The 24,275-nt window shown below is 35.8% G+C and overlaps 1 protein-coding gene across 2 annotated transcripts in view; it reads left to right on the top strand.

Annotated features, from left to right (window-relative positions):
- Positions 1 to 21,579, top strand: part of EPHA3 (EPH receptor A3) — a 372,676-nt gene extending 351,097 nt beyond the window's left edge. For both annotated transcript variants that reach the window (XM_033211572.1, XM_033211571.1), the window contains exons 16-17: positions 11,788 to 11,943; positions 18,874 to 21,579. In XM_033211572.1, coding sequence (XP_033067463.1) covers positions 11,788 to 11,943; positions 18,874 to 18,979 — 262 coding nt within the window. In that variant the 3' untranslated portion in view covers positions 18,980 to 21,579. The remainder of the gene's footprint in view (positions 1 to 11,787; positions 11,944 to 18,873) is intronic.
- Positions 21,580 to 24,275: the final 2,696 nt, after the last annotated feature.

The raw sequence follows: 24,275 nt of genomic DNA, 5'->3' as shown, positions 1-24,275 counted from the left end.
TATTTCATTCAAGTAAATTTTATTCAACAACTATTTTTATATAATACAATGAGATGACTATAGTCAATAATATCTTAATTGTGTGTTTTAAAATAAATAGTGTTTTCTGCCCCTTTTTATTATATACCAGCCTCCCATGTGCAAGGGATAGACTCTGAAGAAAAATAAAGAGGAAAAATATGATCCCTGCCCTCCTTAAGCTTACATGATAGAAGATGCACAGTAAGCAACAGACAAGTACAGACCAGAGGAAGGAAATCAGTAAATGGCCGTGATGGACAATAAGGAGTAGCTGGGAAAGAGTCTGAGGAGTTGATGTTTGAGATCTGCAGGAAGGGAATGAGCCAGCTGTGTAAGCTCCCCTCGCCAAAAAGAATATTCTTGGCACAGGATTTAAAAAAATGCAAAAGTCTTGAGATGAGAAAGGGTTTGGAGAGTTCTAGGAAGTGGCAGAGAATAATGTGACTGAAGGGAGTCTGTCATGAACCTAAGGAGGTAAACAGAAGCCAGAGCACTTGAGGCTACACAGGCCATGGTGAGGACTTTGAAATATTTTTCAAATGCATGAGGAATTCATTAGGCATTTGGACCAGAGAAGTAAGATGATTTGATTTATATGGCTGCTCTGTAGAAGGAGGAGCAAAAGTTATGAGGAGGTGGGGGTCATTTTAACCTTTCGACTTGTGCCACCTTCACCTAAACAATACTCTAACCTCAGTGGCTACTTCTAGTTCCTTCAGAAAGCAAAAGCATTTCAGAAGATTGTAGCACATGCTGTTTGCCTTGTCTCAGATTGTCCTTTGCACCTTTCTTTCTTAAGGAAGCAACTTACACATCATGTATGTATTGAGTCATTCTGTGGCAGCACCAGAGAAATAAAGTTTAACATCATTATTCTTTTACAGAGCACCATATTCTCGTTCTTCATCAGTATTTTAATTCTGTTTTCTGTGTTTGCGTGTGTGTGTTCTTTTAACTCCATTTTAATTCTTTTAAATCCATTTTCTCAATAAACTCTAAGCCCTGTGAGAGCACACACCATGCTCCGCTTGTATTACCAGTGCAGATTGATAATATGTGCTCAATAAATATCTCCTGAATACCTAATAAATATTTGCTGACATCATTAGTAAATTTCCATTTCAAAAGATGCAATTTGTAGAAAAAATTCCAGTGTTTTTCTGTTCTTTGAACAGATTTTTTTATAGACATTGATCATATGGTAAAAGCCTAAAGCTGTTCTCCTAAGCAAAATTCTACATGTGTACCTTTCTGTCAACTCAACTCCAGAAATACACTCCTAAAAATATAATAGGAGACTTCAAAACTGAATTTGTGGCTGGTACAAAGCACTCAAGTTTCCGAATGATGTAGTTACTAAGATCAATGCATAGAACTGTGTTTATATGTACCCTGTAGTGTCCTTTAAGAAAAACAACATCATTCTGATAAAAATGATGTTTCTCCAGTTTTTCTGGATTTAGTAAGTTTAATGGTCAAATTTTAACTTTTTCTTGGTGGCTAAGTACCTTTTGAAACTAATTGTTTGAATTTAAAAGCGTTGTTGCATATACTGCAATAGAAGTCTTTTTATAATGCATCATTTCACTTTTCAGCCTTCATTAGAGTTGATGATTTATAGCAGTATCATTCTCAAAGAGTCTTCCACTGAGAGTGTCTCTTCGGATATAATCACTGGAAGTGGGGAAGGTGGAAAAGCTGATGGTCAGGGTGGGCCAGATCAAACAATTATTTAGATGCTACAAAGGATGATGATAACGGAAGGAAAGTTATATTAAACTTTGTGTTATGCTTGTTTCCTAGTCATTGATTAATTTTTCTAAAAGTAGAGTAAATCAGAGGAGATGTGAGGGTTTTAAGTTTTGATTGTACATCAGTACAAGGCTACAGATGTTTATTCAAGAATAACCTTGTGAGACACTATGTTAGGTCCTGTGATGATTATATAAATAACAGACATAGCTTCTACCCTCAACAGCTTAAATATGGAAGAAAAAAGAATATTCAGAAAACTGTAATACCCCTCAGAAAATGTAATTATTAGAGCAAAAATAAATGGAGTTCGGCAACCCTGAGGGGAGGTGAGTTTACTTTTATATTTGGAGTTTTCTGGCATTTGTACGTAAAGGGGACTTTCGGATACTGGATGAAATTTCTACAGGCAGGTAACAGGAAAACAGGCTGGGGAACACTACAGAAAAGGGAAGACACACAAATGGGTAGGATACTTCCAAATCACATCACATAATACAGTTTTGCTAGACTATAGGATAAAAAAAGGAAATTATGGGGAAAAAGCCTGATAGACCAGGCAGGGATCCTCAGCCCCTGTGCCATGGACTGATACCAGGCTGTAGCCTGTTAGGAACCAAGTGGCAAAGCAGAAGGCGAATGGCGGGCTAGCGAGCCTCACCGCCTGAGCTCTACCTCCTGTCAGATCAGCAGAGGCATTAGATTCTCACAGGAGGGCAAACCCTCTTGTGAACTGCACACGTGAGGAATCTAGGTTGTGCACTCCTTATGATAATCTAATGCCTGGTGATCTGAGGCAGAACGGTTTCATACTGAAAGCATCCCCCACCACACCTACATTCATGGAAAAATTGTCTTCCATGAAACTGGCCTCTGGTGCCAAACAGGTTGGGGACCACTGCGATAGATTATTCGCCAGGTCATGGAAGAATAAATGTCATTTCTAGACATTTGGGCTTTTATCCATAAGGAAAGGGGAGACATTGAAGTTACTTAAGTGATAGGTTGCACTGTGTGTAGGGAATAGTTCTTTGGCAGCTACTTCTGGAAAGGGCTGGAGGTGACGGGATTCATATGAGAGAATTAGGATTTCAATAGTGTGAGAAGAGGACCTGCTATGGTAGAGCAGCGAAAATAGACAGTGTGTGAATTCAAAATGTTTTATTAAAGTGAGTTCTATAGGACATAGTGACTGAGATGTACAGCGTGACAGAGAAGGTATCAGAGAATTCTTCCACATTCTGAATGTAGAGCCTTTGAGATCAGCCTTCTCACTGACAGTGGTAAGAAGAACAGAAGGAAGAACAGGTCTGCCATGCAGATAAGCATTCTTGGAAATAGTCAAGAAACTAATTTAAATGTTTGAATGCCTCCTGTTTCCATTGTATGTAACAAGGTGTAGTGGCAGCCAATCCAAATTTTAGGCACCTTGTAAGGGGCCTGTGGAGCCAATCAGTGACAGGAAATGGCAATACAAGAAGGAAAACAAATATGAAACATTCATTAATATCTCAGAATGTGAACTCACTACATTGACTTCCACCAAGAGAGAAAGAAAATTCCCTGTATTTTGAGTTTTGGAGAGCAGTACGAGTTATATCACAGAAGAATGTGAAACGGTAGGTAGAAAAGAGGAACAATCAGGGTGATAGGATGAGGTTCGACTACTGCAGAAAACCACAGTGCAAGCCGCTTCCAAAAAGTGGATACACATTGTGTTATCAAAAGCTGAAAAAGAGAAGGAAAAACAAAAACTGAGGGAAAAGACTTCCAGTTAAAAAGTAGAAGGATTTATAATTCATTGGGTATATACCCAGTAATGGGATTGCTGGGTCAAATGGTATTTCTGGTTCTATATCCTTGAGGCATCACCACACTGTCTTCCACAGTGGTTGAACTAATTTGCACTCCCACCAACAGTGTAAAAGCGTTCTTATTTCTCTGCATCTTCGCTGGCATCTGTTATTTCTAGACTTTTTAATGATCGCCATTCTAACTGGCATGCACACATATGTTTATTGCAGCACTATTTACAATAGCAAAAACTTGGAACCAATCCAAATGCCCATCAATGATAGAATAAATAAAGAAAGTGTGGCACATATACACCATGGAATACTATGCCGTCTTAAAAAATGAGTTCATGTCCCTTGCAGGGACAAGGATGAAGTGGGAGACCATCATTCTCAGCAAACTAACACAGGAACAGAAAACCAAACACTGCATGTTCTCACTCATAAGTGGGAGTTGAACAATGAGAACACATGGACGCAGGGAGATGAACATCACACACCAGGGCCTATCAGAAGGTCAGGGGCAAGGGAAGGGAGAGCATTAGGACAAATACCTAAAGCATGTGTGTGGAGCTTAAAACCTAGATGATGGGTTGATAGGTGCAGCAAACCACCATGTCATATGTGTACCTGTGTAACAAACCTGCAGGTTCAGCACACGTGTCCCAGAACTTAAAAAAAAAAAAAAAAAAAAAAAAAAAAAGAAGGAACATTGAGGTATTAAGAGAACTATTTTGAATTTTGGAATAATATATATGGCATTGTGAGAGACCTAATTATAAAATTCGATAACGAAAAAGACAAGGCAAAGAAAGAAGAAGATGTGCATAAAAGAATGAAAAAAGAGCTCTCCTCTCTTTTTTTAAGAATCAAAAAAACTTTCTTCTTTCTCCCTTTCTCTCTCTTTCTTTCTTTCTTTCTTTCCCTTTCTTTCTTTGTTTCTTTATTTCTTTATTTCCTTCCTTCCTTCCTTTCTCTCTCTCTCTTTCTCTCTTTCTTTCTTTTTCTTTTCTCTCTCTCTCTTTCTTTCTTTCTTTTCTGTTTTTTTTTTTTTTTTTTTGACAGTTTCACTCTTGTCGCACAGGCTGGCATGCAATGGTGCGACCCTCGCCTCCCGGATTCAGGCGATTTTCTTGCCTCAGCGTCCCGAGTATCTGGAATTATAGGCACTCCCCACCTTGCTTGACTAATGTTTGTATTCTTAGTAGAGACGGCGTTTCACAATGTTGACCAGGCTGCTCTTGAACTCCTGACCTCAGGTGATCCACCTGCCTTGGCCTTTCAAATTGCTGAGATTACAGGCACGAACCACCATGCCTGGTCCAAAGGAAGGTTGCTTAAAAATGTTCTTGATAGAAAATGCCACTGTGAAAATAAATAGAAAATTGTCTTAAAATAAAAAATATTCTTTAACTTCCCAACGCATTATTTTGTACATATAAGAGAAATACACATTTATTTTTTAAAAACATATTTTGAAAGATTATTTTTATAATATAACTTCTAGATTTAAATAAATTTATTCACTTATTTTTATAAATGAAGCTAAATTAAAAGTTCAGACTAATAACAGAAAAATAAGAATGAGTTTCCACTCAAGTAGTAAGACACCCTTTTTATTTTTGAAAGTACAAGATTTTTATTATTGACCATATTAATTTTGAAGAGATGTGTGTGTGTGTGCATATGTATGTAAAATGAAATAGAGAAATAACTTCTTAAGTTCACAGAATTTCCACTAGCCAGGCTATTGAATTCTTCTATACTATTGTAAATTGATAAAATTCAAATTCTTGACACAAAAAAATTAGATAATACATTCAATATATTTAGAACAAGGTTTTAAATGGAAGGCAACAAAATTCATGACACAAAGACTTAAGCAATGCATTTAATAAAATTTAGAACAAGGTTCTGCATACCCAATTATGTTTAGTTAATTTAATTGAAATGCTTTTAAATACATTGTTTCATTGCATTGATGACTAACTTTGAAGGGATTTTTTTTATTAACTTGCAGCATAGAGGGGAGTAAAAATAAACAATACTCATATTTTTCCCAGTTAATAAAATAAACAAGTATTAGTAAAAAGTTTCTGATCTCTAAGAGTACATAATAGAATTCTTTTTGAGAATAACTGCTGTTTTGACAAATACCATATCCTTCAAGATAAATCTAACAACCAAAAAACAATCTGCCTTTATTCCTCAAAATGACTTTGACCTCAAATTCTGAAACTGACAGGGTGACTTTCCTCAGTGAACAAATATGATACAGAACCTTTTAGAGGGAAACAAATATGCTGAATACCCAAGTGATCTCTCTCTCTCTTTTGTAATCTTAAAATCAAAGCAGCTAATTTTACCACAGGGAGGAATTAAACCAGATGTAACGGCTATAACTTCAAAGATTTTTGTCCTTAAGGCCTAGAGATAATTAAAATAAACACAATGACTTTATTTCTCCTTAACGTGTCATTTATGTGTAGGTTCCTGTTGGGAACTGTATATATTCAAAATTATTTTTAGTTACTGATGACAAATTAAATTCATTTTATCATATCTGGATTTTTAATTTTAGTGATAAAGATCAAGGTCATCGCAATCAACATTAAAATAAATTGACAAATATAAGATCTTCCCCCTGAAATACAACGGGGAAACATTTGAAATTTTTAAAAAAGTGATAAAATGTACTGAAAAAATATATTACTATTCTCAAACAATAATAAATTCAAATATAATTATTAGTATTTTGGCTTTAAAAAGTTACTTTTTAGATTTAATATATTTCCTGAAACTATCCACAACAAATAAAAAATAATTATAATGTTACAGTATGCATCTTGAATATGATTACCTCCTTCTAGACATAATAATCATATACTTATTCATTCAAGAAATGTGTATTAGTTATTATTTTTGATGTTTGAGGAGTAAATCTCATTGTAAATCAAAAGGAGTCTATTAAGTCAAATGGATAACTAGTGAGTCAGAATTCTAAGATAGCATTGAAATAAGATTAGTATCCGAAGATATTCCTGGGATTGGCAGTTGTTTGTTGAGATTTTTCCCCAGTATCTGGTGCTAATTTTTATGCACCTATTTATAGCTAAAATAGGAGTTGATGGGAAGAAAATATATGTGTACCTCTCTAATGCAACAGTATGAAAACCCATGAAAGAATAATTCACAAATCTTAATAGAAGGAGGGAGAAAGAAAGGGAATAAAGTTATTTTTCACTTCCCCTGAGCAAACATGTAATTTCCATGATTTCTTTTTAATGACTGCGGTCTGCAGCCAGTAGGTACTGATTTATGAAAAGCTGTAAAAGATCAGGTGGAGCTCTGTAGGACATCGTTTACAGCTGCGTGGATTGAAACCTATCTAATTTGTCTAGTAAAAGTGTGAGCTCACGGTGCACATCACCGAGCCTATAAATTTCCCCTTCAGACCCAATGTCTGGGGCTGGGTCTGAAAAAACGCCAATGCCTGCAGCTGCTCAAAGGCCCAGATTCCCTTGGTGCGCATGAAGAGACATCACAGGCTCTTCACAGTGAGAGACAAATTCCTATCCATTGATAAACTCTCCAGATGTCCTCTCTGAGGAGGAAAGGAACCAATTTTTATTTGAAATCCCCAGAGAAATCCTAGAAGTGGAAAAATGATACTTTGCAGGGCTGGTTATTCTGAGGTCACTGGCATTAAAATTAGGTCTTTTTTTTTTTTGTCTTGGATGTACTTTGATCCAAGTCATAAGCAGACAAACTCAGTTGGGGTCACTAATCCTTAATCCACACATCCTGTTCTATTTCAATTTGTTTACACTAATTTTCTCTAAACTCTTGTTGAGTCTGGCTAAAGTGTTGAGTGTAAAAGTACAAACTATTTTGAACTGAGAAGAAAGAATTCTGCATTTTGCTATTAGGCACACTTCATAAATATTCTGAATAAATGTCCTGGGGCTTGATTCTTCATACCCACAAACCCATAAATAAAAAAGTATTACTATTCATGGGACTAAAACTTGACACAAGGTTCTGTGATCCAGCTACTGTAGACAGAGAAACTGTGGTGCGTGCGCGCGCATGCCTATAGATAGCTGAATGTCTCGTCTCATTCTAGGTTTCACATCATTTTTCTTATAAAATCTTCTCACACCTGATTTCATGCTATTCTTATCAATTTTTTGGTGGTTCAGTGACTTATCCAACGAGTCTAATATAATATCTAATGCTTGCTAGTGACAGAGGCTATTTCATTCATGATAGCTGTGCTGAAAAAACACAAGAATATTGTGTACATTTTGACACCTGGATTGTGTATCTGTAATTCCTGAAGTTCTTAGGTAAACAACAAAAATACAAAATTTTCAATTATAAAAATAGCGATTTTTCTTTCTCAGATGAGTAATTTAAAAAATCATAGAAAGTTGTTTGCATATATGTTTCAGAAGAAAGTAACATGAAATATTTTATTTATATTTTATAGTTTTCCAGATATTGCTAAAGGAAAAAATTAATATTTATATAATAATGCCTAACTTTTTTGATAATCTCTGAGAGTTAGTAAAACTAAACTGTATCACAGAAATAGAAATTATATAGAAATAATACAGAAGCTGAAGCTTTTCCAATGAAAGAAAGTTTATAATTATACAATTTTTTTTTTTTTTTTTTTTTTTTTTGAGACGGAGTCTTGCTCTGCCGCCCAGGCTGGAGTACAGTGGCCGGCTCTCAGCTCACTGCAAGCTCCGCCTCGCGGGTTCACGCCATTCTCCTGCCTCAGCCTCCCGAGTAGCTGGGACTACAGGCGCCCGCCTCGTCGCCCGGCTAGTTTTTTGTATTTTTTAGTAGAGACGGGGTTTCACCGTATTAGCCAGGATGGTCTCGATCTCCTGACCTCGTGATCCGCCCGTCTCGGCCTCCCAAAGTGCTGGGATTACAGGCTTGAGCCACCGCGCCCGGCCACAATTTTCAATGTATAATTTGAACTTGTGAAATAGAAGGGATTGAAGTAATTGAGTTTAGTCTAATGGACAGAAGGTTGAAGAATCCTTCATTTTCAACTGCCCTCCACTACACAAATGACCATCACAGGGAGGGGACTATTAATCTATGTTTTCTACAGAGTATGAAAATAGAGTCAGAACCAGTATTGCAAAATTTTTTTTTCTGAAACTCAGGGTTAAAACTGCACTAAAATGTGACCATTTTTATCAAATACATTTAATGCATCCCTGTAAAAACCCAGATAGTGAATTCACAAACTTCTCATATGTTCCAAGTAATAACATGTAGGTGTAGGGCAGTATCTAAAATTGTCTGGGCTCACATCAACTTTACACTTGAGCAGGCCTTTTGTACTTAAGGGAGTAAGTTGAAGAATATCACCAGAAGTGGTAGAAACCTCTCAATCAAAAGACCTATTTAGGTGTGAGCAGAGCTGGCACAGATATTCTTCACAGATTTTCTCATTTAGAACAGGAGCTTTTACCACATATCCTAGATGGTAATCAATGATTGCTACTCATATGTAAAACATAATACAGTGTTATTTCATGTATGTTGTTCATTTTGCTATTATTCCGTGCTATTTCTAAAGATATTGAAATTAGCCCCTTAGAGACCTAAATTTATTTTTAAAATAAGGATAAATGCATATCGATATATTATTTGATTTGGCATCTTCTCACCACAAATTCTAAACTTTGAATTTAAGCACTTCAAATGATGGATTTCACTTAGACAAATCTTTCATTTCAAGTACATAAGAAAAATATGAAGTTGTAGTTTTAATATTCCTAACTTTGGAGATTTTTAATGAAAGATTCTGAATAACTAAAATGTCAAAAAGTCAAAATGTACCCTCTTAATTATTCAATAAAGATTAAGCTATGATATATATAGTTTTAATATTAATACTATATTTTATTACAATAATAAAAAAATCACAGACAGCAGAATAGCACTTCTGTTTTCAAGCATTTGCTGTGGAATGATTGTCAAGTTGTAAAAGTTATTGACTATTCTAATGAAGCCCCTAATAATGGCTACTTTCCAGGATTGTTATACTATTATGTGCATAATATTATATATGGCTAAATTTCTAGTTACTTAAAATGGTGGTTAACAAGATCATTGCATCCCCAGCATTATATATAAACTGATATTTACTCTGCTGTTTTCTTTTTGAAGTTTTCAGAAGTTTAACCATTTCACCAAAAGTGTTACCTTATGTAAGAATAATGAACAGCTAACAGATAGTGCTTATTATGTGCCAGCACTGTTCTAAGTGCTACCTACATATGCTCATTTAATCTTCATTGTTGTGAAATCGATATCCTCACCATCATCTCCATTTTACAGATGAAGAAACAGACAAGAAACTCACCAAGGTCACACAAATAGTATGTAGTATACCTGAGATTCAACCCAGGCCTTATGGTTCCAGTATCTGTGGACTAAACTTCAGGGCATGTAAACATCAAATATGCCACATGATGGAATCATAAATCATTTAAGAAAAAACAGGGGAAATGCAATATGAACAAAGTTTTACCTAAATGGCACAGTGTAGCAGTCAAGAATGTGGGCTGTGGGATAGAATAATGTGGGTCTAAATGCCAGCTCTGCCTCTTTTGCCTGAGGAAACTCAGATTTGTAACTTAATGTGATTTAGTTTCAGCTTATTTATCTATCTTAGGGGATAGCATCAGTGCCTAACAGGTGCTGTAAAGATTAAGGTCCTTCGTGACTGTGTAATATTCTTAGCATCATGCCTGCCACATTGAGTGCACATGAACGTTCGATACAATATGAAAACAAGAGTCTTCAAAACTTATTTCTGTTGTTGTTATTATTCATCCAAAACTAAAGGCTTTTATAACTACCTTGTGCCCAAGCTCCCTTCCTTAAGAGAAAAGAAGAGATAAGTCAATAAATTGTTCACCTAGTGACTGGCTCCAGTCTTATAAGTCAAAGGACAATTAAAGAGGCCACTAAGAGCTAAAAAAAAAAGGGGGGGGGGAGGGGGACACACCAAAGACATTTCACCAAGTGATTGCTTATTTTGGCTCTTCAGGGAGGCGAACATTGTCTCCTTCGTTTCCTTTATGCCTCTTCTGTTCCATTGATTTACCAGGTCTTGCAGGTGTTCCTAGATAGATGGTTAAGCCTGTATTTATATATTTAAAAAATCCTACAAGGAAGGAAGTCCTTTTTCTTTTTCTCTTTCTTTTTGAGACGGAGTTTCACTCCTGTTGCCCAGGCTGGAGTGCAATGGCGGGATCTCGGCTCACCACAACCTTCACCTCCCGGGTTCAAGCGATTCTCCTGCTTCAGCATCCCGAGTAGCTGGGATTACAGGCATGTGCCACCACGGCTAATTTGGTATTTTTAGTAGAGATGGAGTTTCTCCACGTTGGTGAGGCTGGTCTTGAACTCCTGACCTCAGGTGATCAGCCGGCCTCGACCTCCCAAAGTTCTGGGATTACAGGAGTGAGCCACGGTGCCTGGCCCTTTTTCTTAATGCTGATTGTATTGTGCAATATAAATCACAATTACAATCCCTCTCTGAGTCTCTGTGTGTATATGTGTATGAACTTCATTTGGTGTCAAATACACAAGAATGTTTTTTCTTATCAGTCATCTACTTTTTTCTATTACTTTTTATTTTTATTTTTAATCACGTGCAACATTATTTAACTCTGTGTTGAGTTTATGTCCTGCTGTAGGTATAGCCTAGATTGTTCAAGCCATTCTTTAGACAGCAACCTGCACAATGTCTAACAAACAAACATCCAGTGGGAAATATTTAAAATATTGAAACTGAATCCATCATCAAAGCAGACAGCAAAGAATTCAGTGTGTCCTCCCTACTGCAACTGTATCCTAAATTACTACCATTTTTGCTAGTGATTAAACCAATTAAATGATAATAAAATATCTATGGATATATTTATGTCTTTCACTGGCAAATTTTCAGTGATTTAAAAAGCACTTGTGGATGGAGAAGGGGAGAACTTAGACAAGATGATTACACGGCGTTCCTCCAAGCTGAACAGATGAAGCCTTCATGGCAGATAAATTCCACAAATGAACAGGAACACCATATGAAGTCTGGAAGTTCCTGCTGATGTTAGTGTCAAATTTTGACACACAGCAACTCTGCTGACTCCTGATATGTCTCCTGTTGGTGTTTTTTTTTTTTTTCTTGCAGGCCATCAAACCTTCTTCTGGACCAAAGCAATGTGGATATCGCTACCTTCCGCACAACAAGTGACTGGCTTAATGGTGTCCGGACAGCACATTGCAAGGAAATCTTCACAGGCGTGGAGTACAGTTCTTGTGACACAATAGCCAAGATTTCCACAGAGTAAGGAAAAAAAATTCATTAAGAAGTATGAATGATTCTTTTGAACTTTCTGCTGAATATTCATGTCTTGGCTTGACATGTTATAAATATTAGTGGTAGATCCAAGGTACTATCTCCTGGATTTGCTAATCAGGGTCCTGGGTCTCCTTGTGGCCCACAGCTTCTGGATTGATACGTATTGATGTGTCTTCCTCCCTCAAGATAGGGCCAAGGATCATTGTCTTTAGATAGACCAGATATGACCTTCAGATCAACCAACAGATTCACACCCATAACCACACTGCAGACCCAAGACCCTAATTTAAAACATTAGCAGACATAGATTGATGATTATTATATTTCTGCATTTTGTGATTTTTCTGTTATTTTTACTAAAGCTTAACATCTGTGAATAAGGAAAATTGAGAACCAAGTGGATAATCTGGTGTACAAGGAAAGGTATTAAAGTCTAAAACTAGTTTTCATTGTTGCTAAATAAACATAACATCATCTATTCATCATTGTCTACTCTGTGAAGGATATCATGCTAGAAAATGAAGTTATAATTAGGTGTAAGATAGAATTTTTGAGTTTTCCTCAAAAGGCTTATTGCCAGATGAGAAAGAAAATATGTATCATAATATTAATATTAATTGATAGTTTTATGTGTTAAAAGCCAATAATAATCAAGTATAATATGCTATATTTTGTGGACAATAATCTTTTGGTAACAGGAATCTATTGATATGAGAAACACATGGACTCAAGGAAAGGGGATATATAAAGAATCAAGTGAATCCAGAGAATAGTTAAAAACTTGGTTCTTATTCACAAAGTAGGGTGTTTTGGAATTGATAAATTAAGAGTTGGAAGTCACATTCTTCATCTCTCTGTGATTGAGAACCAATTTACTTCACTTCCTATTGTGACTGCTTCATTTTTTCTTTTTCTGCACAGTGACGTTTTCTGGATTCCCATGCACATAGCTAAAACCTGCCCTTCTCAACTGTTGGTCATAGAACCTTCTAGTGCTATTCAACTGACCAGTGTCCAACTCCCCTAATTCTAAGTTCCCAGGAGAGAAAGTAGGACTGGCTTGGTCCTCTTGTGCATTGGCACCTCCAAATCATGTGTTTGCTAGTATCTAGTCATTTACTTCAAAAGCAGTAGAGTGAGGTAGTATGAACTTGGCTGTAGGGGCCCTTCCCTGAAGATAAGATGGAGAACTGTCCCAAAGAAAGCGGTGTGTACTGGATAGATAAACCAAAAGTTGTCCAGAATGTTGTAGCTTGCATGGTCTATTGGGAAACTGTGTTCATCTTTGTGTCAGTCTTCCTTTGATCTTTGTTAAATTAAATAAACCCTTTAGTTCCCCAAGTTTCTTTAAGTATTATCATCTCTCAATAATATTTAAATATTTAAATATTGTAGTATATATAAAGACTTTCATTGCCACCCTGTCAATCATTCAGCATCACTGTGAAAAATGACAGATTAGATGCCAAAAAGGAATGTGCCATGTAATTAATAGATATAAGTGCCCAACAAACAAATAAATAAGTTTATAATTTTTGGTGCAACATTACAGTCAGAAGGACATAAAGCAACAGAAGGACTTACAGGAAGAGTTTATTACTATTAAAGAAGAAGACTCGTTCTAAAAAAATAAAGTTACTCTAGTCTTTTTAACATGCACCAGCATTCCTGTTCAAAGTGGAATGTGGTGTTTATTGAATAGATTTCTGACCCAATTGACAGTACACGTTGGGTTTCCATGGTATGTATTTTGATCAGATACAGTCTCAGGATATAGTCATGTATTTAAATATTTTTATAAATCCTTATTCTAGTAATATAAACAGTTAAGGTTATGATATACAAAACACCTGCTATAGAGCACAGAAGCATAGCAAAAAGCAAACACAAAGTTGAACATTTCCACATCATTGACAGATTTTCTAAGGCAAAGTTATGCAAATGTTTATTCTCAATAAAATACCAACACTCGAAACTTTTAGATATTGAAACACTATATTGAAATGTGTGAGGCAGAACACTGTTAATAAGATTAACTGCTAGTTTGCAATTCAAATATTGTCAGCCATTATAAGCTATGAATGTGATGAGAAAGCTATTTGCTTTAAAAAAGTGAATGACAGCATTTGTCATACTTCCAAGTTAGCGACGTTACTTGTGTTGGACGTCAAATTCTTTTTGGCTGGTTGGAATATTTTTACTTAATTGTTATTATTATTTGAACAACCTGTGAATATACATTTAAGATAAAAGCTGACTTTTGCTGAAAGACAGCTTGTTCAGGTTTGTCCTTCACACCGAGTCGGGGGGTATGGATATGTCTGTATCACACTCCCCACAATATTCCTTCTTCTGTCCTTTCTCCTCAGTTCAGGGACAATATGGGATTAACATCTACTGCCCTAACACTCCTTCTTGAAAGGAGCTGCTTTTTTTCTTGAGTCTTCGTAGTGTCATGCACCTCATGCTCTTAGTTTATATTACAAAATGAGAATTTATTAGAAATCTTTAATATACTAGTAATTTGGGTAAATATAATGAAGCAACATTTTCAGCATAGATGCTGTAAAATATTGAGCTAGATATTTTAGCTTTCTTTCAGGTTCTTGGGCTTATTGTTTGAATTTGATTGCTTTCAGTTTCTATTTTCTTTGTGCCATCCAGACTCAATTCAGAAATGATTCGCTTGACCAAATAACAGTAGAGATTCTCCTAGAATAGAAAAAGATACCTAAGATGAATAGTGAATCTCTTTTTTATTTCTATTCAGGCTGCCAAAGTTTAGGAAAAGATCAGTAAAATTTCACATTCAAATTCATATTGATTTATTTTCATTAGTTTAGAGAGTTCATTGACATGCAAGCTACTCAAGTTATCTAATTTTTGAACAAAGCCCAGAACATACTAGATTTCATTTAATAAATACATATTTCAAGACATTACTTCATAACCTAAGATGGATTTAGGAAGGTTGAAGTGAGAAAGGAAGAGAGAAAGGGAAGGTTAGAGTCACTGTGACTGTGAAACTAGAGAGAGAATTAAGTGTGTGGAATGAATATTAAGCAGATTAGTTGCCACATGTCATTATCCTGCACCCTTGGGTGCCATTTTCAAAGTGTCATCACCTATCCCTTTGCCTCTGAAGTACCAGATAACACATTAACCTCTGGTCTCAGTCTGGAGCTGCTCTTTAGTCTGAAACTTTTCCACCACTCTTCTGAGCAGGACAGTCAAAATGAAATGAGCACACAGGGTGTAATAAAGACAGCAGCAACTGGGGGTTCCAAATTATTTTGGACATGGCAGAGAAGTGGACTTGGCAGATAAGTGGACATAAGATATTCTGGCAAGAATAGAGAGACTAGAGGGTGTTTAAAAACCCTAGCTGAGGAATAACCCAAAAGGATAATTACTTTAATTCTCTTTTCAAAAGTCCAATATAATCATTTGCATTAAGTAAAAAAAAATTTATATATAGTATATTAATATAAACAGATATAATATTAAAATATATATTACATATTATATACATTTATATATTATATATAACATATATTATATATACATATATAACACATATAAAATACATTTATATATTACACATAAACGTATACATATGTTTGCTTATATTGGGTTCACAGACACAGAATGTAAAACAGTTTTTGGCAGAACATTTTTTGAGGAATACATTCAGGAGGTGCATATATGAAGAAGTGATGAGGAATGTCCCAAATCGGTCTGTGAACTCAGCATCACATTTTTTTTTTTCCCAGCCACTTGGGGATGAGCACTTCACTTTAGAAGGAAGATCAGGGCCAAACATCATAGCAAGTAGTACTCAGTGACTATGCTTAAATATCTCAAAGAGCTCAGACAATTACTGCATTGGAATATATAAATATTATATATATATATTTAGTTATATAAATGTATGTGTGTGTATGTGTGTGTGTATATATGTGTGTATATATGTGTGTGTGTGTATATTTATGTATATTTACTTTCCATGACTATTATTTTAAGAAGGGGAAAGGGAAGAGACAAAGGACAAAAAATCATCTAGTCACAAAACATATGATATGGTATTGGAAGAAGATGAAAGAAAGAAGAAAGAGTGACAGTCTATTCATTTGCGTACCCATACTTGTATCTGTCATGTTTTCTGGCTCTAGACTCATAAACTGACTTTGCTATAGTTTGGGGATGAGTGGAGAAATGTGTATTCTTTATTTTAAAGATAGATTCATGGTACGTTTATCAAAATCATGTAATGCACATTCTCAAAGGCAGCGATGAACAGAAGTAGCATACATTACTCTAAGTGAAGGCTTTCATCATCCACAGTTACCCTAAGCGTGGCAAGCCTCACATTCCCATACATCCCCAGTAGCCTTCCTGAGGAAGAGTATGATCAGACAGGGCCTAAGGCAAGGCACAAGCTGTCCATAGAGGATTTATCAGCCCTTTGACAGTCAGCAGGGAGGGAACCTTCAGGTCATCAGGAACTTTCTCAGCCCAGATGGTAGGAATTCAGCAGAATCTTGGTTAATTTAATGCCCTGATGCTTAAATAACAACTACATTTCTTTTCAAATGGTTACCTATCGTCTTCTTGAACACCTTTATTGCCTAGGAACCCATTTCTTAAGAAATCAATTAATCCATTTCTATGTAGTTGAATTCCCAATTTTTTCTTTCTTTACGCTCAGTATAAAGGAAACCCCTCTGTGGGTGTGTGTGTGTGTGTGTGGTGTGTTCACACGTTTTCTTTTTTCCTTGCCATTCTCAATTTTCCTGGCTCTCCTTGACAAATGATACATTATGCCCTGGTCATCTTTACCCAGAAAAATATGTTTTGTATGTTTCTTTCTTTAGTAAATTTGTACTAAGCCCACTAACTGGCAGCCATTGTTTAGGTTGCTGTTGATAAACAGAGTCCAAAGAAAAGGAAAAAAAGAATCCCAGTTCTCATGGAATTTACCTTCTTGTGGGACAAGACAGGGAATAAAGAAAATAAATCAGAAAGTCAATATGCTAGATGGTAATAAATGCTTTGGAAGAAAATGAAACAAGAAAAGAAAACAGAAAGTGCAGATACAAGTACAGAAAGGTTTTAAAATATTAAATAGGAGGGTTGGGGAAGCTGTCATTAGAAGGGGATGTTTGAGCATCCCTCAATCCTGAAAGACATGGATATATGAACTGATTACTTGAAACAAGAATATATAGTTAACCATTTGCACATTAGCTGTCTTTTTTCCTTAATGAAATTCCTTATGTTTTTATAATCTTTATTTTATTTTATTTTATTTTATTTTTTGAGACGGAGTCTCGCTCTGTCGCCCAGGCTGGAGTGCAGTGGTGGGATCTCAGCTCACTGCAAGCTCCGCTCCCCGGGTTCACGCCATTCTCCTGCCTCAGCCTCCCGAGTAGCTGGGACTACAGGTGCCGCCACCACGCCCGGCTAGTTTTTTGTATTTTTTAGTAGAGACGGGGTTTCACCGTGTTAGCCAAGATGGTCTCGATCTCCTGACCTCATGATCCACCCGTCTCGGCCTCCCAAAGTGCTGGGATTACAGGCTTGAGCCACCGCGCCCAGCTACTTTCCGACTTTAAATTATTATATATTTAATAAAAAGGGATATGTCTTTGTCACAGTTTTTCTACTTTGAAAGAACTGTGTACTTTAATGAGATTATTCCAGTTATCTATGACTGCACAACAGGCTCCCCCAAAACTTACAGGCTAAAACAGCAACAGGTTTATTATACATCACAGTGTTGTGGGTTATAAATTAGGGCAGAGCTCAGATGGATGATTCTTTATGCTCTGAAGTTGATGTTGACAGAAGCTTACAACTGACAAATGGACTGATCTGGTCTGGAGGGCTGGAGATGCTTTCATTTCGACGTCTGCCTTGGTGCAGTTAGTTACAGCGCTGGTCTTACCTGGAATTGTAGGCCAAAGTGCTTACATGTGGCCTCTCCTGTGCAATACTGTCAGGTAGTCAGACTTTTTATATGGCAGCTCTAGAGCCTCCTGTCTTGTTCCACAAGAAGGTAAATTCCATGAGAACTGGGATTCTTTTTTGTTTGTACTCTGTTTATCAACAGCAGCCTAAACAATGGTTGCCAGTTAGTGGGCTTAATACAAATTTACTAAAGAAAGCAATAAGTAGAGGCTGGCAGTTTCCTAAGACCTGAGTGAAGAAAGTGATACAATGTCAATTCTGGCATACTCTGTTAGTCAAAGTAGTCCCCAGATTCAAGGGAAAGAGATAAAGCCCCACAAAGAATGTGTGATCATCGCTATTAGTTTCCTAAGTCTGCCACAAGAAAGTACCACAAATTTATTGGCTTAAACAACAGAAGTTTTTTTTCTTAGAATTCTCGTGGCAGAAATCTGAAATCAAGATGCGACAGCACCACGATTGCTCCAGTCTCTAGAGGTGAATTCTTCCTCGTCTCTTCTAGCTTCTGGTGGATCCTGATATTCTCTGAATTGTGACAACATAACTCCAATCTCTGCCTCCATTTGTACATCACCTTCTTCTCTGTGTATCCTATTCTCTTATAAGGAAACTGTCCTTGGATTTATGTACCACCCTAATCCAATAAGGTATTTTCCCAGTCCATGCACTGGTTACATCTGCAAAGACCCTCGATCCAAATAACATCACATTGTGAGGTTTGGAATTGACAGAGATTTTGAGGAAACACTATTCAACCCACTACACCATCTGTATAGTCTTCTACAAGACGATGGAACAGTCAGGACATAACCCTGATGATATAAATATCAGGCAATTAGGTCCACAGTACTAGAATATATCGTTGTGCAAATTGTGCTAATTGAAAATCTCCTGCTTATATACTATCGAAGAAACCGATTCTTTCATTGTTTTCTTTTTTTACAGTGACATGAAAAAGGTTGGTGTCACCGTGGTTGGGCCACAGAAGAAGATCATAAGTAGCATTAAAGCTCTAGAAACACAATCAAAGAATAGCCCAGTCCCCGTGTAAAGCACTACTTCTGGAAGGAAGTGGTGGCCGTAGAAGGTGTAGCATCATCCTGCAGACAGACAATAATGCTGGAGATACTGGTGGAAGTTCCAAGTCCAATAAGACACTCAACTATGAGTACAAATGCCTTAAAATGGAATTGAAAAACTCTTTATTTTCCCCTATCATTTAGTGGATGGGTGGGTGGGATTTTTTTTTGTAATTGCTTTTTTAAATATTAGTTAATGGATTAAATTTAATTCTTCAGCGTAAAATGGTGAAGAACTAGCGTATAGCCATTGATCATAAACTGACTATCATAAAATCAAAACAAGTGAAATAACAAAATGGACATGGTGGCTTTGTATAGGTATAGCCACAAAAGAAAAGACTTGTAATATTTTTATATACAGAGGAAATCTGTAACAGGTATTTTGTTTCTTTTAAAGCAAGCAACATAGAGGAATTTATACCTCAAACTATCTGGCCATATTTACTACCTTATCACTGCATTATTCTCTTTTTCTGTTTGAAGCATATAGAGAAGAAATTTGTAGTTGTTTTAAGTACTATACATTTTTAAATTGTTAGCTTCCTTAAGTATATCATGTAAAGAAATGTCTTAATTTTTGAAAAGAGTACATATTTATTTTCTTTTGAATTGTTTTTATTGTTTTCTATTTATGCCTTGATGATTTAATATGGCTTTGTTACAGCCAAGTGCCAAATGCTTTCTTAAATTGTCAGCAGTCTAACTAGACACAGGTAATGATGGGTTTCTTTCAGAGTTTTTGAACCATCTACTTACATATATTTTTAAAAAATGAATTTCTTTTCCTGTTCATACACTAACCAAATCTCTCATAGTCTGTTATCCTAATCATTCTTGCCTCTCCATTTATTATAAACTGTATACTCACAACTTAGTGTAATATACTAGCTTGTATGCAATGGATTTTCAACCAGATAACATACCTTTCCTGCTCTGGTGCTTAGAGCCTATCAACTCCCTCCGTTAGTGAAGGAGCTGGGTTAGAGTTTCCGAGAATAGCTACACTGGAGAGAATTGGAATCCTATATAGATTGCTGCACTAATTGGCAACACAGCCTATAGGCCAACGCATGAGTGAAAAAAAAATTACTTGCTCACTGGCTTTGAAAAGTCACTTACTATTGTTGCTTAAACTTGCTGAACTGCTTATAGAGAATGATGATAACAGAACTACTCCTCTGTATCACTGGTGTTTAGGTGAATTGATTAAATATTGTGATCATTAGTGCCAGGTATTATTATCTTTAAGAGTCTTCCACTTCAATGCACATGGTGCAGTTTTGGTGTACTGCTTTGAATTTACTGGAGATAACATTTTCAGAATAGTTGATCATCTAGCAAATGCCTCAAATGTGTAGGCAGGAGAGAGATTTCTCATCACAGGGATTAGACTTACTATTACATAAAGGCTAACTATGAGCTTGCTCAGTAATTTTGAAAAGATGTACCTGGTGGATATCTAGCTAGTAATATATTCTGAAGCAACACTGTAGCTCTATAAATACTCTTTCTAATGCTGACATGATCTTGAGTATAAGAAATGCATACATCACAAGAACAGAATGGATAAAACAATGCTGCAAACTTAATATTCTTATGCAAAACGGAACACTAATGAAACACAGCTTACAATCACAAATCAAAATTCACAAGTGCTAATCTGTTGTAGGTTTAGTGTAGTAAGACTTAGATTGTGCTCCTTCAGATATAAGATTGTTTCTCAAATCTTGGCAATATTCCTTAGTCAAATCAGGCTACTAGAATTCTGTATTGGATATATAAGAGCATGATATTTTTAAAAATACACTTATGATTAAAAAATTAATCACAAATTTCATTATACCTGCTATCAGCAGTTAGAAAACTTTTTTTTAATCAAGTATTTTGTGTTTGGAGTGTTAGAATGAGATCTGAATATGGTTTCAATCTAATTTTTTCCCAGACTAATATTTACTTTTTTAGGTACTATTCTGAGCACACTCAACAAAATCCATGCATTTCATAAACTAATAGAAGTTGAGGATTGTTCAATCTGTTTCACTTATTTTGGCTGTGATTTCCATTTGAAAGTAGAGGTTGTATACACCATATACTGTTCTTCATTTTATTAATATTTTTCTACTTGACCTCTCATAAATTTACTTTACACAATTCTTACCCTGTACATATGTAAACATATGTGTACGATTCTTAACCGTGGAGTAGAGGTACTAGAATGCTTATGGCCATCTCTTTGTACAGGAACTGCATTGACTTTCAGTAAACATAAGGTCACAACTCCTTCACGATGTTATGTACCATATGATCTGTTTTGTATCTTAAATTTGATTTGCATATATTATTTATTTCTGGTAACTCACTCAGTTTATGCTGTGCTAAATATCAATTAAGCCATGTATAAATGTGATATGATTGGCAGTATGTGTTTACTTTAAACTTGTCTTTTCAAAATATTACTCAGTTTATGTTGTACAATGTGGATGGCCTCTTACTAATGTAAAATGATTTGTAGTGGAAACATTTATATTTTTATAATAAACATAATGAAAATATTTTTTACAGATTGGAATACAGAAGTGGTCTTTGAAGTTTAGTTATTTTTAAAAAATATGAAAATATGTGCTTATTTAAAAGCAAAATAATGAAATTTACGTAAGTCACAAAAAATATGCTTCTGGGTTTTTATTCTCCATTAGTGAGGAGGGATTTACATTGTGTAATCCACATGTTTTTGGTCTACATCTCATTATGAATAAACTAGAAAAATAATAAATATTATTTTGAAGTTAATAAACACAACAGTAATAGGCAGTTCTCTTTTGATTACAAATAACAGAAAACAACTAAATTGTATTAATTTTCTAAAACAGAAAATGTTTAGAAGTGACAGAATTATCTGGGGATAAACTCCCTAGCTAAGAGATCAGACACAGATTGAACCAGTAATTCAAACAATGTCAACAGGGTTAATTCTCTCATTCTTTGTCTTCTTCCCTTGGCCCTATTTTTCTTCCAACCGGCTTAATTTGCAAGTTATATCTTTCTACAAGGTGAAAAATACTGCTGTCTTTAATCTAATTCTGCATTGCAACTCCTATGAAAGAATTACTGTCTCTCTAGTTCCAACAGAGATCATGAGGCCTTTCTTGGATCACAAGCCCTATTATTTTGGGCTGGAGAATGAATCTCTGAGATTGGCAAGTCCTGACTCCTGTGCTTGCCCTTGGAGATAGTGTGTGGGGTTATATGAAAATGATGCTCTTCAGCGGTTCGTGGTATAAAAGTAGTTTATGTCCAACAGAAAGTCAGAATGCTGTTTGTGACAAATGAAGAAAGGAATTCTGGCCAGGTCAAATAAAACTAGTAAAAATTTAAAAAAAAAGTACAACTGCAAGCCACACACTAAGGCACACCTGATACTTTGTATACAATAGGTCCCTTGTCATTGCAGTCCACTTAAAGAAAATGATTACATATGAAAATCAATCAAAGCTAATTCAAAAATATGCAAATAAAGTAAGTGATCAATATTCCCATAGAGAAGGAAGTGATTAGGAAGAGATTAAAAAAACAGGTCTGATTTGTGTTTGCTTTGAAGGAGAAATAGCATTTGGTCAAGTTGAGTGGAGTAGAGAATACCGTGTAAGCAGGAGATAAGTTAAGGGGAAGAGAAGAGGTAAATAATGTATTTTTTCATTCAGTAAATACATAGTATGCACTATCATGAGCCAGCTGTTTTGCTATCATCATTTACAAGTTACCTCATTAAATCTTTTGCAACAGTTCTGTGAATGGAGATTAGCTACTTTCATGTGAGAAGGGACTCTAGACTCAGAATGTCCAAGTCACCTTCCCAAGGTCACCCTACTAGGTAGATAGATATTTCAAACTGGAATCTTCCTATTCTGTGTTCCTCCCATCATGTGATAGCTACTATAATTTCCACAATGATCTGGGGACAGTGACAATGACAATTGGCAAAAGAGGCTTGGGGATAACTAGGTCAAATAGACTGTGTGATGTTAGAAATCTATTTTGGTGTTCTATGTGTGACGCTATACATCTACCCCAGGATGGTGGTAATAGAAATGTGAAGAATGGAAAGCATACAAAAATACATAAAAGAAAGAGGATTAACAAAATTTCCCGATTTACTGATTTGTTCTGAGAATGCTTCAAAAGACAGAAATCAAAGCAAATCAAAAATTTAGGTCCTGAGTGTCTGTGGAAATGATGGCACCATTAGTCAAAGTAGAGAATTAGGAGAAGTCAGCTTAACGTCCTGGGTTTGTAAAATATATAGTGTAAGCCAAACTTTAAGTGTAAGCCAAACTTTAATAAGTTTCTAAGTATTGGGGATGAGAATCTGAAGCTTTAGGAAAAAGAATGCCAGAGTAAAAATGTATATGGAAAGATGTCTCTGAAAGTATGTAAAGATCTACATTACAAATATTTATGTGTTTCTTATATAGAAATATATTTTTCTTGGAACACCTCTTAGGTTAATGCTAGCTACATAGTTAAGTCTCCAAATATTATCAACTTAAAAATAATAAAAATATCTTTTTTAACACAGAATAATCCAAAGTAGGTGTTTGCCAGGTGTCCTTCTTTGCAATAATTAGGAGCCCACACTTTCTCCATCTTGTGGAGCCTTGAAATCCTCTACTTCTAGCCAGGAAAATGAAGGAGAGGATCATTTGGGGAGATTTTATGAACTCTGCTTGTAAGTGGTAGATACCACTTCTCTGGTTCCACTGGCTACAACTCAACCCCATTGCCATACTTAACTGCAAGAGAACATAAAGAAAGTAGTCTGACAGTGTGCCTAAATAAAAATGGAAAGTTTCTGGAATTTATATCGCAATCTCTGTCACAGCTCCTTTTAACATAAGTAATATGTCAGAGGCAGATTGTTCCAAAAAGCTTATCAGAGAAATACCAGTTTCTTGCTAACTGTGCCAATTTCTTTTTCTCTGTAGGCAACTATTTTTAATTCTTTTCTCTTATTTCATATATCCAATACTTCTGCTAATGGTACCTGTCAGCTATGTGAGTACACTGCTCAGATTTCCTTTCAAGAGAGCTTATTGCAAGAGAGCAGTTAGCTGACAACTGTGAGCTGCTATATTTTCAAAATCCCCAGCATATTTTTAGTGGTCCATGCTCTACCTTGGTTAACGCCTGTCAGTGACTGAGCATGGTGGAAGTACTAGGGACAGGCCATTTCTTCTCAAGTGGTAAATCCCTTTAACAAGCAATCTT

The sequence above is a fragment of the Trachypithecus francoisi genome, unplaced genomic scaffold (genome assembly GCF_009764315.1).
Source record: "Trachypithecus francoisi isolate TF-2019V2 unplaced genomic scaffold, Tfra_2.0 Lachesis_group0, whole genome shotgun sequence".
NCBI lineage: Eukaryota > Metazoa > Chordata > Mammalia > Primates > Cercopithecidae > Trachypithecus > Trachypithecus francoisi.
The sequence above is the reverse complement of the archived record's forward strand: the minus strand, read 5'-3'. Positions and strand labels throughout refer to the sequence as shown.